General features: G+C 37.5%; 2 protein-coding genes and 1 pseudogene across 6 annotated transcripts in view; 2 read left to right on the forward strand and 1 right to left on the reverse strand.

Annotated features, from left to right (window-relative positions):
* Positions 1–11,250, forward strand: part of LOC149142131 (uncharacterized) — a 59,990-nt gene extending 48,740 nt beyond the window's left edge. For 3 of the 5 annotated variants that reach the window (XM_089450656.1, XM_089450657.1, XM_089450658.1), the window contains 5 exons: positions 7,784–7,951; positions 10,093–10,188; positions 10,294–10,358; positions 10,480–10,549; positions 10,634–11,249. In XM_089450656.1, coding sequence (XP_089306782.1) covers positions 7,784–7,951; positions 10,093–10,188; positions 10,294–10,358; positions 10,480–10,549; positions 10,634–10,814 — 580 coding nt within the window. In that variant the 3' untranslated portion in view covers positions 10,815–11,249. Of the gene's footprint in view, positions 1–7,783; positions 7,952–10,092; positions 10,189–10,293; positions 10,359–10,479; positions 10,550–10,633 lie in introns of all 5 variants that reach the window. The other 2 variants (XM_089450654.1, XM_089450655.1) reach the window with 2 other exon arrangements.
* LOC149142134 (uncharacterized) lies at positions 562–7,790 on the forward strand. The gene is made up of 8 exons (XM_089450659.1): positions 562–863; positions 954–1,044; positions 1,416–1,466; positions 5,079–5,145; positions 5,271–5,329; positions 7,239–7,334; positions 7,440–7,504; positions 7,630–7,790. Exons 1-8 carry the CDS (start codon positions 740–742, stop codon positions 7,725–7,727), a joined length of 651 nt encoding a protein of 216 aa, XP_089306785.1. The 5' UTR covers positions 562–739; the 3' UTR covers positions 7,728–7,790.
* Positions 11,251–12,362: 1,112 nt separating the features above from the next.
* LOC149142135 (putative pentatricopeptide repeat-containing protein At3g13770, mitochondrial pseudogene) lies at positions 12,363–14,930 on the reverse strand (annotated as a pseudogene).
* Positions 14,931–17,690: the final 2,760 nt, after the last annotated feature.

Consider the following 17,690-nt stretch of genomic DNA (forward strand, 5'->3'; position numbering starts at 1 on the left):
ACCTGTGGACTTATGATTTTGAAAATAAATATAAATATAATTTATTTATATTTTTAACCTAAGAAAATTTAAATTAAATAATTTTTATGATTTTTGAAAATAAATTTAAATATAACTTATTTATACTTCTAACCAAATTTGTAATGGATTATATCCTTAAAAACTAATTGTTTTTCTTATAAATTTTTAAATTCCCATATATATATATATATATATATATATAAATATAAACAATAATTACGCCGTAAGGCGTTTCCCTCTGAAATAAACTTCCCTAAAATCTACCTGTCATTCCTGTGCGCCGTCAGATCATGTGTTAGACGATTATAGTATTGTTAGTCGTTCGATTAAGAGAAGGTAGTTAAATGGTTGCTCACGTCATCGAAACCGTCGCGGGGTTTGGATGCGCTGGGAAGCTGAAGCGAACAAAGTTATTTCACAGAGCAATGATATGAATGAGAACTGTTCTTGCTTGCTTCAGCTATCCTCCACAGGATCCACAGAACTTGTTTCCACAATAATTACGCCATAAGACGTTTCCCTCTGAAATAAACTTCCCTAAAATCTACCTGTCATTCCTGTGCGCCGTCAGATCATGTGTTAGACGATTATAGTATTGTTAGTCGTTCGATTAAGAGAAGGTAGTTAAATGGTTGCTCACGTCATCGAAACCGTCGCGGGGTTTGGATGCGCTGGGAAGCTGAAGCGAACAAAGTTATTTCACAGAGCAATGATATGAATGAGAACTGTTCTTGCTTGCTTCAGCTATCCTCCACACGATCCACAGAACTTGTTTCTAGGGCTCTGGCCTGGTATCACTGAACATTGTTTCTTCCCCGTTATTTCATCACGGCAGAACTCGGGTAATCTCACCCTGGAAGCTCTTACCTTCTGAGTTATAATGTTTAATTTGAAACCAGGGTTTTACTTGTTTTCATGGGTTGTTTTTGCAGGCCAGCAACAAACCCCAACAAACTCCAAGTGGGGTTGGTGTTATCGGCTATCAAGAACTCCGGAAGTGCAGGAACAACTTCTCTCACTCAGGTTGGCGAGCTCAGCCTAAGGCTTGTCTTACGATTTCCTTTGAAGCTATGTAGGCTTTATTATTGTGGAACATGTTTGGTTATTCCTCTTCCAGCAGAGGGTTTGATAGTGAAATGAGTTATTGTACAACCGGAACTTGCCTGCGGTATCCTAGGGCTTCCTGAAGCTATCACCTCACCCCTATGAATGTTTGGAAGAAAATTAGCCTTAATCTCTGGTTTGAGGATCCTCGGCCCAGAATATAGTTTAATGGTTCACAACCGACAGCACGGTTGTTGCCTTAATTACAAATTCTCTGTATAAGATCTACTATGACTATTTATTTTCTGCAATGTAATTTAAACGGTTTGACACATTCAAATTTGGTTTAGGCTGATGATACTCTGTATTCGTTATGACTGTTGCATTTCAGCGACCAAGAGGTATGCGGAAATTATTTCTGTCCCTCAAGATCACTCCCAGCATAGTAATAATATTCATTCAGTTCTATGCCTAATTAAGTTCTGGAGCATCTTTTCGCCCTTTCAGCGATTGTATTAGTCTTTTAAAAAAATGTATTTATGTCTGGAAGAAATGGGGTAGTCATGCTGTTACATCTCCTCGGTGTTTCACAGGTTTACTCATTTCCAGTTAATGAATAAGATTGCTGATATCTCTCTTTACAGTTCATTCTATAAATAAACAGGGTTATGGGTTTCATTCCTATCGTTTTGAGGAATACTGTTATTTGCATTTTCTCGCTGTGTATCATTTCTACAGCGGAGATTTCCCAGTTTCCCCAATGGAGCTCTTTCTTTGAATTTGGGGTTTCTTCCCAAGAGGATCAATCTACCTGAACAGGTTACCCTGGCTGGAGGATAGGTATTTTAATACCTCACTTACCCTCAGACCAGTGTATTGGCACTATGAACATGGTTCATTTACTCCCTTTACTTTACTTTATCAGTCACATTGTCTCTGTTGATTATGGGTTGAATAACATTACCATTTCAATCCTGCCCAACCATTGATGGGGTGACTAATCCATTTAGTTTGGGAGAACCCACAACTTGAAGAATACACTAGCTTCCATACCAGGCTCCCTTCTGCTACTCCACCCATTCATGAAGACCTTAGCACACTGTCATACACAACCTCCATGAAACTCTCCCTCTATCCTCCATCTCTTTTAGGGATTCAAAATTCAGAGAAAAACAGAGGCATTTTCAGTGTCTTCTCAGTCTTCGATGTGAACCCGCATCCAGTTTCTCACAAATGAGAAATGATAGTCTCAGCAACTAATACATTTAGTTTGGGAGAACCCACAACTTTAAGATCAGGTTTCATAATTGGTTGTCCAGATTTCATTCAAGAATAGCATTTTCAGGAAATATGCAGACAAATATTTTCTTGCAATTGGTGTCAGAACTGATAGACTATTACTCTTTGTCTATGTAGGTACGAGTAACCTGTCATCTCAAGCATTAGCTCCATAATATATAATTCTTGATGTATTCTTTGTTGATGAACTATAAGATACATTTTCCAAAAATGAAAGAAAGGCATGCTTAAAATTAACATGCCTAATAGCACTCTACCATCCGTACCGTGACCTTTAAGTGTTCATCCGTACTGTTAATTCTGGTATCGAACAATAGAGTTTTTCATTTGGCTTACAAGTCACATCCCACTGGACTTTGTGCTCTTACTGAAACCCATTAGCAAAACATGATTACAATATTTCAACAGGCTACTCTACAACCCCCATTAATGAAGAAGAATAAATACCAGGATAAATTCTACAAATTAAATTGGAATCTTGACCATGCACTCATCGGGTATATCTCTCTCTTTTATGATTAGTTGGCAGATATTCAGACTAGGCCCTTACCTAAGCAAAGAAGCCCAATTCCAGTGAAATCAAAGAAGCCCAATTCTAGTGAAATCCTCAGAGACCTTATTTAATAGACTTCCTGAGCACTATGCCGCATATTCAAATGGGCTTAAAATTTCTATGAGCAATAACTGCATTAAAAGGGTCACTCCCCATTCTCAGAAACACCGAAGGCCAACCAAATGGAGAATCTGTTTTCACTAGCTTCTTCAAGTCTTTTATTATCTCAGGTTGTGTGAAGCCAGTCACACATTGAAAATACTGCACAACAAGTTGAATCCTATTGTAATCTGTACCATCTCTTCAAGCACTGATTGCCTTCTCATAGAACATCCTATTGTTAAACCTCACAATGCATAGACCATCAGGCCTAAGACTCGTTCATATGACTGGTCTTGAGAAAACACGATCTCAAACCCATCTCCCATATGATCTTTGTCCTCTGGAGACAATAGCTGCCATACCAGGTTCCCTCCTGCTTCTCCGCCCATTCTTGAAGACCTTAGCACACTCTCGTACACAACCTCCATGAAACTCTCCCTGTATCCTCCATCCCTTTTAGGGATTCCAAATTCAAAGAATAACAAAGGCATTTTCAGTGTCTTCTCACAGTCTTCTATGTGAACCCGCGTCCAGTTTTTCACAAACGAGAAATGACAGTCTCGACTACTGTTCTCGGAAATCCTGTGCAGAAAGATACCTTGGTGTTAATTTTGTTAAGGGCAGTCTCATAGCCTTATCATTCACTATATGAAACCCTGTAAAATGCTTGAGTATTGCACCAAGATAAACAATCGAAGATGTTTCATTTCAGTGAAAGATGGGTATGTCACGTTGTGTAATATCATCATTGAATTATGATGGAAAAGAATGAATGTGCATAATCTCAAAAGAGTAAATATACCTTGAATCTTTTCATCTTTATATGAAAATGTTTTCACAGTTTGAACTCATGTTGCCGATCAAATGTTTTTAGAAGAAATTATGTTTGTGTGGGAAACCAAAGAGCAAATATATCTTAACCTTGAATCTTTTAAATGAAAAGAAGTTTGGGAATGAAAATTTCCACAGTTTGAACTGATGTTGTGGATAAAATGCTTCTAAAAGAAATTGTGTTGTGTGTGGAAATTTTCTGAGGACAGTCCGCCCACCATCAGGAACAAACAACGCTATCTTCATAGGTAGAGCATCCCTCAAAACAACAAACATTTCCCACGCCCAACACAGTTTCTTCCAAAAAGATTTGATTGAAAACATGAAAAGAAGTTCTATCCATTGATTAAAAAGAAGTTACACTGCAATTTGTTTTATCCCTTGATTGGGGTTCAGATAGATGAAGCCAACAAACTAGCAGTTAGCAAGAAACCAATCTTGCTTTGGTAGGAGAGTTTAAAGATGCACAGATAGCTTGCAAATGGGGAAAGGATGCTACAGTAAATACAATGCAACACAAGTTAGAATAAGTTTGTTCTCACAATAGGAGAAGACAGAACATATATTAGAACAAAGGATGTAAGATCCTTGCTGCTGGCATTTTGGCACAAGAGATAGTCGAATCTTGCATTTTGTGTAAACTAATGCTAAGCACAAAGATATAAAAGAAGACCGGTAGTAGATAGTGTGGACGTATTTATTTTTGGCTGCCACATGTTTCAACTGTCATTTATTGATTTAAGCTTATTGATTGGCAGTTTTCCAAGGAAGTGAATTTGGGACAGGACCACACCTCCCAACCTATGGAACTGGCAATGGCCATCACGTCCAAGTTCCCCCCGAGCTTCCTCCTTCTGTTCCAGTTGTTGAGAGTAAACTCTCACAGATTACTTCTCAGGGCCCAAAACCGTAGTCCAGCCTGGAAAAGTCAGATTTTCTCTCTGGCAGGGAGGTTTCCACTGGCACCAAGCCAGCTCCAGATAACCTTCCCCAAGGCAGCCCCAGATAACCTTCCCCAAGGCAACATAGTATTCACACTCTGTTTCTCTAGGTGGTCACCTCTCTCCTTACGAACCCCTCCTCATGCCCTTTGAACTCTTTTTGTCTCCAGGACTTCGAAACTGCTCGGTAGTGCTAATTCTGCCATGGCAAACTCAATTCCAGTTTGTGCCCATATGGAATACTGTCCAGCATGTTTCTTTGCAAAATAACATTTGGTTTTCTGCAGTATGAAGGAGCTACAGCAGAAGATGGCCGGAAGCGAAGCATCTTTGACACTTTCACTCACAGGGAAGGTCTGTTTCATCACATATCTTCATTCATCCCTTCATTTGCATTCTACCCAGTTCCTTACTTTACTTTGCGACTTTCAAGGCCAAGGCTGGAAGTGAGCTGTTGTTTGTTTTAACTGTATTGTCAGGAATTACTGTGGATGGACGTAATGGAGATGTCGCTGTTGATCAATACCATCATTACAAGGTATTATTATCTGCAAATCTAAGAACAATAAATGTCACTAGGACAACCTATATGCAGTGGCTACTTGTAAGCCATCCTCAAGATTTATGTGCATGTCCAACCCCATTATTGTTGTTTTCATACTAATGTATCAATAGTTAAACTCCTAGATGATTTGGGTATCAACCTGATGCAAAATTTCATGTGGGTTTTGAAGGAGGTTATTGATCTAATATCTGCGATGGGAGTAGATGCCTATAGATTTTCGATCTCATGGCCCAGGCTTATTCCTGGTATATTTCTGTTTGAGCTCTGAGCACATGTTTAATCCTGAGAATTTAGTAAACACTCAATGGACAATGATGGTAGGAAATAACTATTTCACATATATTGATGCAGATGGCAAAGGACCCATCAACCCAAAAGACGTTGAGTAGTATAATAACCTCATAAATGAGCTTTTGTCCCATGGTAGTATTTATTGACAAACCTGTCTCTCTACTTTGTTTTTATTCCTGTGACTATCATCCTTAAAACTGTTAATCATTTCACAATGCATGTCTCAGGCATTCAACCACATGTGACATTATACCACTTTGATCTGCCCCGAGCTCTGTAAGATTCCTATGGATGTTTCTTGAATCCACAGATTGTGTAGAAATCTTATGTCATCTCCTGTTCTTGTTTTTCTTCCCATGTGGGTTGAAACACAAGTCAAAGCATCAATTTATGGTGCATTAATAACCTTATGGTTAGAGAAGCAGAGTTCTCTAATCTACTTCGATCTTATGCAGGGAGGATTTTAAAGGTTATGCAGATGTGTGTTTCAGAGAGTTTGGTGATCGAGTGAAATATTGGTCCACTTTCAATGAGCCCAATGTTTTTGGCACTGCAGGAGACGGCGTTTTCCCACATTAAAGATGTTCCCAACCATTTGGAAATTGTACTGCTGGAAACTCAACTGTTGAGCCATATATTGTTGGTCACCATGTTTTGCTATCACATATAGCTGCTGTGGAGTTGTACAGGAAAACCTATCGGGTTCTTTTCCTCTCTGATCTATGTTCATCTCCATTCACTCTATGAGATTTTATAAATTTCTCGATGAATGCAGGAAAAGCAAAAGGGCTGGATTGCATTAGTAATTTTGGTACATTGGATGATACCTCTTACCAATAAATCCACAGATGTGGTTGCTACTCAAAGAGAAAATGATTTTATGGTGGGCCGGTGAGCGATTTCTACTTTCATTCTGATAATTTTGATATTTTGAATCCGTTATTCGATCCGATTACAACACATTCTATTTTCAATCCATTATATGATATTGTTGCTCCACATCCTGAATTGGTTTTACAGCTATACAATCCCCTCTCTAAAGATCAGCTCAAAACTCTGCCAAGGATAAATTTGTTAATGACAATCTCTCTTAGAGCATCTCGGATTGGTTTTCCAGCTATACAATCCCCCCTTCTCTAAAGAACAACTCAAAACTCTTCTAAGGATAACTTTGTTAAGGACAATCTCTCTCAAGTTCAAAACTCTGCTAAGGATAACTTTGTTAAGGACAATCTCTCTCAAGCCTACTATTGAGACAAGGGGCTCCTTCAAAATGCTAACTAATTTGGGATAGGCAACCTCAATTTATTAGATTTTTCTACTACAACAATCTGTTGAGCTTTTTAGCTTTTGCTTTCTGGCTGTTTCCAATTGTCAATATATTCCTCTCAGAAAATGGAATACCTCAAAGGCTCTCTTGGGGTTCATAATTTAATTTTTATTTCAGCTTTAGATCTTTATACACAAATGTCTCACGTTTTATTTGCTTTTGCTTTTGCCCGTTTCCAAAGGTCAGTACTCTAATTCAACTTTTATTTTTGGGACTCAAATAGTTGTTGAGGCAAAAAATGATTCAATTATGGTGTTGCAGGGTTTTGATGTTATCAAAGTACACAGCCATCGACAAATCTTTCCTCGTTCCACTGTTGGCCCTAGAGGCACCTGGAGATGTCATTTCTTGGATCAGGTGACCAGGTTCTTCCCAGTTGCAAAATTGGACAAATTCCAGTTAAGTGAACTGAGAGTTTAAACTTCACCCCACATTTGGATTTGTTTGTCTACATTATTACAGAGGTGATTATGGTTTGTGGACTGCCTCTTTGGTCTTCCTTGTTAGACTATTTTACTACATTCCTGGTGAGTCACAAGAACTCAAATGCCATCCTATTTTACTTGCTTGGTCGTTCTTTCCTGCACAGTATATTGAGTTGAATTGCATGATAGAACTATAGTGTTTGACAAACTTAATTTGTTGGGAACAGGGGAATTGGAACTGCCATTTTTATTTGTGTTACTGGTGATTATTGCTCCTTATCAAGCCATGAACCTGATGCAAGTTGTTGTTTTCCTTAACAAATGATTGAATTGGTGTTTGGAAATGTGGATGGTAGTTTATGGGATGTTGTTTATTTGCAAAGGAACCCAAGCTGGAATGGTCATTTCCATAGCGGCTTCTGCATACTTGATCTATCAACACGTCACCAGGACAGGGGGTATTAAAAAGGCTTTTGATCAGGGAGTTGTTGTACCCACCATTGCTGCTGCGTGCCTTATCTGTGTGCCATTCCTATTCCCCGTTAAAGGGTATATATTTTAATTTAACCAGGTGTCAGGCCTAAACAATGCCATATTTGTAAAGCCATCTTGACTCCCTACTTAAAATTTTCAAATTATTATTGTGGAAAATAGTACATGCAAGGTGGTGTGTAATAAAGATCTAGTATATAAATAAGTCCAACAAGCTGCATGATTGACTCCTTGGGAGCTTTGTCTTCTTTGCAAATCATGTCAATTTGGATTGCATGAGAGATTGGTTGAGAAAATTAGATCGGCTCTTTCTGGATATGTTTGAACCTCCTTTGTCCTTTGCAAGGGTAGCTGGTTGGCTGACTTGTTGAAAGCACTATTTTTGTCCATGGAGACAAAAACTGTATGAATAATATTTTAAAGAACGCAAGGTTCTTTTCAGTGGTCAAACCATGCCTTTTATTCAAAGTTGCAGATACCATACATGCAATGATATTCCTCTGATTTAAAAAATAAAGGATCCTCTATAGTATGAGAGTATACTGAGTTGGAGGGTTTTAAAATTCAGGTTAAATAACTTATTTCTTTGCCTTTTATGCATGTGAGGCATGATCACACAAAGTTATCCATTATTCACAGTTCTGAAATATTGTGGAGCTCCTGTGCACAATATTTATTTTCAATTTTTTGATATTTTCTATCTGTTTTCTGTCATTTTTTTATGTCGCTTAATCTGGCATCCTTTCTATTTTGATGCCAAATTTTTTACTGGATACAGAATCTACTTTCATTCTGCTAATTTTGATATTTTCAATCCATTATTCGATCTGATTGCAACACATTCTATTTTCAATCCATTATATGATATTGTTGCTCCAGTACACCTTCTGTCTTCTTAAAACAAGATAATACCATGGATTATACAACTCGCAATAAGTCGAGATATGCAGGCTGTTTTAGGCAATATCCCATTTTTGTTTCTGAGACTTCTGTCTTCTTAAAACAAGATAATACCATGGATTATATAACTCATAATTGTCAAGATATGCAGGCTGTTTTAGGCAATATCCCATTTTTGTTTCTAAGCCTCTGTGACTTCAATTCTAAATGATTTTCCATATAAAACAAGTAATTTTTTATTTCTTTATTGAGAAAGAACATATATTAAGTTTATATATAATATTATGGTGAAGTTAAATATTGAATTGGTATAAAGATAATTTGTTTATGATATAAGGATCTATTTTCTTATAGTAATTGGATTATTATTAGTTTTTACTGAGGTAGGACTTTACAATATAAAAAGCTTATTGAATTATTGAACAATGTAATTATGTAATGTTTAATTTTCAAAAACAAATATTTATTATTAGTTTTTACTGAGATAGGATATAGTTTAAAGTTTAGTTATAATGTAGTGGTGTTTCTTACTGGATAACAGAGTGGTATTGTCAATGAAGTGGTGTCTCCTACTAACTTAATGGTTGATCGGTTAAGTAAGTATGTTTGCTTTCTCGGTCATATTTCTTTTTGTGCAGAATTTGTGTAAAACAATGATTAGATAAGCCTTTCTTAGAGCATCCTGGATTGGTTTTACAGCTATACAATCCCCTCTCTAAAGATCAGCATAAAACTCTGCCAAGGATAAATTTGTTAATGACAATCTCTCTTAGAGCATCTCGGATTGGTTTTCCAGCTATACAATCCCCCCCCTCTAAAGATCAGCTCAAAACTCTACTAAGGATAACTTTGTTAAGGACAATCTCTCTCAACTTCAAAACTCTGCTAAGGATAACTTTGTTAAGGAAAATCTCTCTCAAGCCTACTGTTGAGACAAGGGGCTCCTTCAGAATGCTAACTAATTTGGGATAGGCAACCTCAATTTACTAGATTTTTCTACTACAACAATCCGTTGAGCTTTTTAGCTTTTGCTTTCTGATTGTTTCCAATTGTCAATATATTCCTCTCAGAAAATGGAATACCTCAAAGGCTCCCTTGGAGTTCATAGTTTAATTTTTATTTCAGCTTTAGATCTTTATACACAAATGTCTCAAGTTTTATTTGCTTTTGCTTTTGCCTGTTTCCAAAGGTCAGTACTTTAAAAAAGGCATTAGGCTTTTTTGAGTCATAATTCAACTTTTATTTTTGGGACTCAAGTAGTTGTTGAGGCAAAAAATGATTCAATTATGTTGTTGCAGGGTTTTGATGTTATCAAAGCACACATCCATCGACAAATCTTTCCTTGTTCCATTGTTGGCCCTAGAGGCACCTGGAGATGTCATTTCTCAGATCGGGTGACCAGGTTCTTCCCAGTTGCAAAATTAGACAAATTCCAGTGAAGTGAACTGAGAGTTTAAACTTCACCCCACATTTGGATTTGTTTGTCTACATTATTACAGAGGTGATTATGGTTTGTGGACTGCCTTTTTGGTCTTCCTTGTTAGACTATTTTACTACATTCCTGGTGAGTCACAAGAACTCAAATGCCATCCTATTTTACTTGGTCGTTCTTTTCTGCACAGTATATTGAGTTGAATTGCATGACAGAACTGTAGTGTTTGACAAACTTAATTTGTTGGGAAGAGGGGAATTGGAACTGCCATTTTTATTTGTGTTACTGGTGATTATTGCTCCTTATCAAGCCATGAACCTGAGGCAAGTTGTTGTTTTCCTTAACAAATGATTGAATTGGTGTTTGGAAATGTGGATGGTTGTTTATGGGATGTTGTTGATTTGCAGAGGAACCCAAGCTGGAATAGTCATTTCCATAGCGGCTTCTGCATACTTGATCTATCATCACGTCACCAGGACAGGGGGTATTAAAAAGGCTTTTGATCAGGGAGTTGTTGTACCCACCATTGCTGCTGCATGCCTTATCTGTGTGCCGTTTATATTCCCCGTTAAAGGGTATATATTTTAAGTTAACCAGGTGTCAGGCCTAAACAGTGCCATATTTGTAAAGCCATCTTGACTCCCTACTTAAAACTTTCAAATTATCATTGTGGAAAATAGTTTATGTAAGGTGGTGTGTAATAAAGATCTAGTATATAAATAAGTCCAACAAGCTGCATGATTGACTCCTTGGGAGCCTTGTCTTCTTGGCAAATCATGTCAATTTGGATTGCATGAGAGATTGGTTGAGAAAATTAGATCGGCTCTTTCTGGATATGTTTGAACCTCCTCTGTCCTTTGCAAGGGTAGCTGGTTGGCTGACTTGTTGAAAGCACTATTTTTGTCCATGGAGACAAAAACTGTATGGATAATATTTTAAAGAACACAAGGTTTTTTTCAGTGGTCAAACCATGCCTTTTATTCAAAGTTGCAGATACCATACATGCATTGATATTCCTCTGCTTTTAAAAAATAAAGGATCCTCTATATTATGAGTTGGAGGGTTTTAAAATTCAGGTTAAATAACTTATTTCTTTGCCTTTTATGCATGCGAGGCATTATCACACAAGGCTATCCATTATTCACAGTTCTGAAATATTGTGGAGCTCCTGTGCACAATATTTATTTTCAATTTTTTGATATTTTCTATCTGTTTTCTGTTCCCACCAACACGCAACGCTGCATCTCCATCACTCTAGAATAGAAACTTGACATCTGTAATTGCAAAAAAATGATATCAATTGGAAGGCCTAGCTGCAAAGCATTTCTGGGGTCTGTAAAGCAATTTCAACAAAAAACCGTCTAGCAGTGGGAAACATTCTAGGGTACTTGATGTTTTACTAGCTTAAAATTATAATTAAATTAAATTAAAACTTTATTCTGAAATAATATAAAATTAGTATAAACCTGACTTACAATGATGGGGGCTTACATAAACAATGTTGTGCCATTCCAAAGTTGGGATTCCTCAATGTTTGACATTAATCAACATGTCATTTGTTCCCTTCCATTCAAAAGTTCAAGTTGGTTTCCTGATCAAGAAAGATCGATTGCATCCCTCCTTCTAAGCAACTCAATAATGATAAATGACCGAATTAGCACTTCAACATATAAAAAGCAGAATTGTGAAAAAACATATGTTTTGTAATGTTGCTTCTCACCCATGCTTTTGTTCTCTTTAGAAAGTGATGTTCCTAACATTTCTCCAAAGGGAAATTTTTACAATTTGCCAAACTAGTGCAGCTATAAAGACAGTAAAAAATGTTAAAAATGAGTACTATAAAAGAAAGTGTCTTATGTGTCATGCAACAAGATTAGAACCGTCTTGTCAATAATCAAGCTTAACATACTAAACTTTTAATGCATCCATTCATGCTATCAAAGCAATACAAAATATTGTATGAAACTTACCAGAGGTGAGCCTGCTCCACATGAAGAAGCTACGAGACAACTGACATATCCTCAACATGTTTCTCCTTATTTCCGCGTGTCACAAGAGGCGACTTCTAGACCAATAGAGGATAACATAGAGAATCATTCAAGCCACTCCCAAATAGTGCTCAAACTTCATCTTGTATTACCAATAATCCTGACAAGAGCACGTTCCATCCTAAAATGGTGAAAACGTATAATGTCCCTTACTACAATTTCACGTCCAAAAATCTTAGAAATAAACTTGACAGCATTGTGACAGTCACTACATACATGAAGGTTCTTTATTATTCGCATAGGGGCCCCAGGAGGTGTGCTCATAAGCCCAAATGCAATGGCGAGCTTCTCACTGTGATGGTAGAGGACATGTTCCTTATGTTCATCCTCCATATCATGGAGGACAAAGTTTGTGTTCGGTACATAACTTGCCTCCTTGATTTTTCCCGGCCAATGTATTCAACATTGTATGAACTTCTTCTATTTGTGGGTGTGTTCTATCTTCTGACATGAATGCTTGTACTCTATTCTTGACCTCAATCCAGCGGAACCCTAGCTTCTTTTTTGCGTCTTTGTCCTTCATCATTTTTCTAACCTTGGCTGCGTCATCCCACCTACCAGCTGCAAAATAGATATTTGAAAGCAGCACATATGCAAAAGTATTTTGTGGCTCCAAATCGAAAAGCAATTGTGTGACACACTTTCCTATATCTATATTGCCGTGAACTCTGCAAGCACTGAGCAGTGCCACCCAAATACTGACATCAGGTTCAAATGGCATCTTATTGATGAAATCTTCTGCCTCGTATAGATGACCAACACGACCAAGAAGGTCAATCATGCAGGCATGATGATCCATTCTTGGTGTGATGTTATGTTCATGCCTCATGGAATGACAGTAGTAATGTCCTCGATCTACTAGACCTGTATGGCTGCAAGCAGAGAGAACACCAAGGAAGGTTATGGCATCTTGCCTAATGCTTGTCAGTAGCATTTGCTCAAAAAGTCTCAAGGTTTCCACCCCATCCCCATGCTGAGCATGACCAACAATCATTGCATTCCATGAGACAACATCACACTCAATCATCTTCTTGAAAACTTTCCGTGCATCTTTTATGCCTCCACATTTGGCATACATAGTAACCAGGGCGTTGACCACAGACATGGGTGACTCAAACCCCATACAAAAAATGTGGGCATGGATGTGTCTTCCATGCTCAAGAACTGCTAAGTTGGCACACACACTAACAATGCTAGCAAAAGTTGTCTCATTTGGCTTCAAACCAGTGTGTTGCATTTGACAAAAGAGTTTTAGAGCCTCTTCACTATGCCCATGCTGCAAATACCTTTCAATCATTGCATTACAGGAGATCACATCTTGTTGAGGCATTTTGTCTAACACTTGACGGGCATATTGTAGGCTGCCAGATTTAGCATACATGTCTACAAGAGCACTTCCAACGAACATATTTGAGTCAAAACCAGTCTGGATAATGTGGCTGTGAAGTTGTTTACCTTCTTCAAAAGCAGGTAAGCTGTAACTTACACTGAGAATGCTTGCATAAGTGAATTGATTCAGTTTCACACCTGTCTGTTTCATTTGGAAACTAAGCTTGAAGGCCTCCTGATAATGGCCATTATGTGCATATCCTGCAATAATTGCATTCCATGAGATTAAGTCTCGTTCCTGCATTTTATCAAGCACACATAGTTCATTTTCTATGGTTTGAGTTTTGGCATACATTGTAACAATACCATTGCACACGGAAACTTGGGACTGGAATCCACTTCTGATAATGTACGCATGGACCTGTATGCCAAACTACAAATCAATGTGAATAACACACGCATTGACGACACTGACAAATGTCAACTCATTTGGCTTCATATCGGTCTGGTGAATTTGATTAAAAAACCTTGTGGCCTCGTCCACTTGCCCATTTTGGGCATATCCTGCAACCATGGCAGTCCAAGAAACAATATTTCGAACTGGCATTAAATAAAACATTTGGCGTGCACCAGCTACTCTCCCACATTTGACATACATATATACAAGAGCAATCCCAACAAATACATTTGACTCAAATCCAAGCTTAACAATCGGTCCATGAATTTTCCTCCCATATCCTAAATCCACCATGCATGCACTTACAACACTGGCTAAGGTGAACTCATTAGGTTTCATGGCCATCCATTGCATCTGGCCATATAAATCCATGGCTTCAACCTGATCACCACATCGGGCATATGCCACAATCATTGCGTTCCAAGAAACTATGCTACGTTCATGCATTTTTTCAAACAGAGACTGTGCATTTTCCACATACCCACATTTTGCATAACCTGTAAGAACCGTAGTCCATGAACAGGCATCTCGTTTAGGTATTGTGTCAAATGCTTGGCATGCATCCTTAATTCTCCCACACTTCACATACATGTCAATCATACAATTCCACAAATAGATGCTTGGCTCAAAGTCGGTTTTAACCATATGGCCATGAATCGTCTTGCCCTCTGCTAGGGCTCTGCTATTTCCGCACTCCAGCAAGCGACGAATATAAATATTAGGATCCACCTGAACAAACCTGCAATATGTAGAATTCAGAACACCTATATCATGGCTACTTCCTTGTTCTTCTTTGGGATAATCTTTGAGAGCATAACCAAACTCTCTTTGCTTATTTACCCAGTACCTACACTCTAGATGAAACACCATTATATTCAAAATGCTTCTCTGACTATGATGATGGTGTTTGAGCTATTTTAAACAGGTGAAATTTATAGCACACAATGCCATTCATCTAATTCATAGCACTCAGTGCCATTCATCTTATCAGAATTTCACCTATTTAAAACAGCTCGGACACCATCATCATACTCAGAGAAGCATTTTGAATACATTGGTGTTTCATCTAGAGTGTAGGTACTTGGTACAAGTAAAGTTAGCTTCATGTTCTCACCCATAATGATTGCCTGGTTCGTGACCAACATCATGATAGGACAGTATAATATTGTGAAATATTATCCTGGAGCATTCAAGGCATTCAACCCATATTATATATACTATTACTTTCATGAATATCACTAATAAGGATGGGTGATGCTTGGAGGTGTAGTCTTATGTATAACAGGTATTGATTATTCGCATGATGATATGTGTCTCATTTTATCATATAGTATACTTGGAACTATTTTCTAAATTGATAAATCCATACCAATGATTTTCTCAAAGAAAATTCAGAACTTTATCCCAATTATTTATGTTAAAGCTATACAAATAGAAACACTAACATCAGTGCTTTGTTCTGACTGGATCCAGGTGTCGATGCCATGTTTGCAGACTTGGGCCATTTCAACAGGAAATCAATCCAGGTCCAAGCTATATGTCTGACAAGGACATAATTATTAGTATTTCATCATACCTACATGCTTCATCCTCCTTAAGTTTTAGTACCATAATGAGAAATTCGGGTTGTTTGTTGCAGCTTTCTTTCTGTGTGTTGGTTTACCCATCTCTGCTTATCACATATACGAGACAAACGACTTATTTGATAAACAACACAGGGGACATAGGCTCTACATTTTACAAAGCAATACCACAGCCTATGTATTAGTCAATGTTCATTGTTGCCATTTTAGCAGCCATTGTAGCCATTCAAGCATTGATTACAACAACATTCTCAATCATAAAACAGTCAATGGCTCTTAGCTGCTTCCCCCGAGCTTATTTTCCACCATAGGGATGAAAAATGTTGCCTTATTTCATATCATAATGTACTGATATTCAATATATAATGAAAATTCTAAGCATTTACCATGTTTTAAATATGCATTCATTTTTAAATTTATGGTAGATTATCTATGCTTTTATTTAGCGAACATGTTGCTCATCAATCTAGGGCGGAGACTAATGAGCATGCATGACCTTTGAGTCTATATAGACCATACGTATGAATCATGATTTGAAATCTTGGCATGGTAGAAGAAGATTACCAAAGTTCTGTGATTTTTAGGTTATCATTAGATAGGTAAAAGATGGACAAGATGTTACAATGTGTTTTTAAATTATGTTTTGGAAGAGGTAAAAGTTTTGAGAGCATTTTCAATTTACTTCAGTTTTGATAGTGGATATGTGAGCTGAGCTATATGGAGATAATTAGAGCTATTTAATCCTGCTCATTGTTTGGTGAATTTGAGATTCAAAGTTTGTTTACCAAATGTTTTATAGAAAATTGACAACATTGGCTAGCTTGCTACTTGAATCTGCATCAGCTCTTGAAACGTCAGCACTTATGGATTACCAGCAGAGAATAATAGCATATATATGGTTAGATATTTTATTTTTCTTACTTATATTGTTACTGGTCTTGATGGTGTTGTTTTGGTTGTGGCGAATTTTAAGAAGAATTGATCACGCTCCTTTGGAAGTGCCAACCCTTGAGGCTCAATTGTTATGTAAAATATAGGAAGATAGAAACCTTTGCATTGTTGCATTGATAATATGTTGTTTTTATTGACTTTTGGGACTTGGAAAAACATGTTTCCTTCACTAGTGAGAATATTAGAAGGATAATCTATGTTAAATAGTGCATGGGACATCGTTTACACAAAATATTTTGCTTATACTACCCTTCACTATGTTTTTTGCTATCTCTGAAGGCGTTTATCTATCATTTGTATTGAATAAGGTACCACAGGGAGGTTGGTGTCCCTTCCTAATTGCAACAATTTCTCTGACCATAATGTTCTCTTGGAACTATGGAAGGCAGAAAAGTATAAATTTTTAGCACAGAAAAAACTCGGCATAGAAGGTTTGAATGGATTGCTTGCCAGGGTGAATTCACGTGTACCGGGAATTTGTTTCTTCTACAGTGACCTTATTTCCATCTTACCACTGATTATTGAGAATTATGTAAAGAATGTGGGGTCTCTGCATGAAGTTCTTGTCATTGTCACCATAAGAAGGGTTCCAGTCAAGACAGTGCTTTTGTCAGAGAGATTTATGGTTGGAAAACTAGAGCGAAAGGGTGTATATAAATGCATAGCCTAATATGAGTACAGTCTATGTGTTACAGGCCCAAGCCACAAAACAACACTTTTCCCATGTTGGGTCCCTTCAAATTCTGAATCTAAGAAGCCCCATAGGAGCAACAAAATGAAAATGATACCTACAAAATCACTCTTCTTGCCTAAGCCACCAATCCTAGCAAGGCTTAAGGAGGACCAACGATAATTATAACGATCCCATGCTTCCACTATACTCTCTATTGCTTTATGATCCAATATGTTTCTCATCTTATCTTTCCATTTTGTTTTGAATGTGGAGTCTTTACAGCCTGCAATATAGTATGCTCTAAGCCCTTGTAGCAATATTCAAAATGTGGCTACAGTTGCTTTACAATATCTGTAGATGAGGGTATGCCCCCTTTGTCTGCTATGGCGGAGAGCTGGGCTCTTGCTATGAGTACCTCATAAA

The sequence above is a fragment of the Pinus tabuliformis genome, chromosome X, assembly GCF_031772625.1.
Source record: "Pinus tabuliformis cultivar Carrire ecotype Pingquan chromosome X, CPIR1, whole genome shotgun sequence".
In the NCBI taxonomy this organism is placed as follows: domain Eukaryota; kingdom Viridiplantae; phylum Streptophyta; class Pinopsida; order Pinales; family Pinaceae; genus Pinus; species Pinus tabuliformis.

Bases quoted from the DNA above. Each gene is read 5' to 3' on its own strand.
- LOC149142134 (XM_089450659.1), top strand. From the start codon at position 740: ATGAGAACTGTTCTTGCTTGCTTCAGCTATCCTCCACACGATCCACAG. The intron at 5,146-5,270 runs GTCTGTTTCATC...CTGTATTGTCAG, and splicing joins CACTTTCACTCACAGGGAAG to GAATTACTGTGGATGGACGT. The intron at 7,505-7,629 runs GTGAGTCACAAG...TGTTGGGAACAG, and splicing joins ACTATTTTACTACATTCCTG to GGGAATTGGAACTGCCATTT.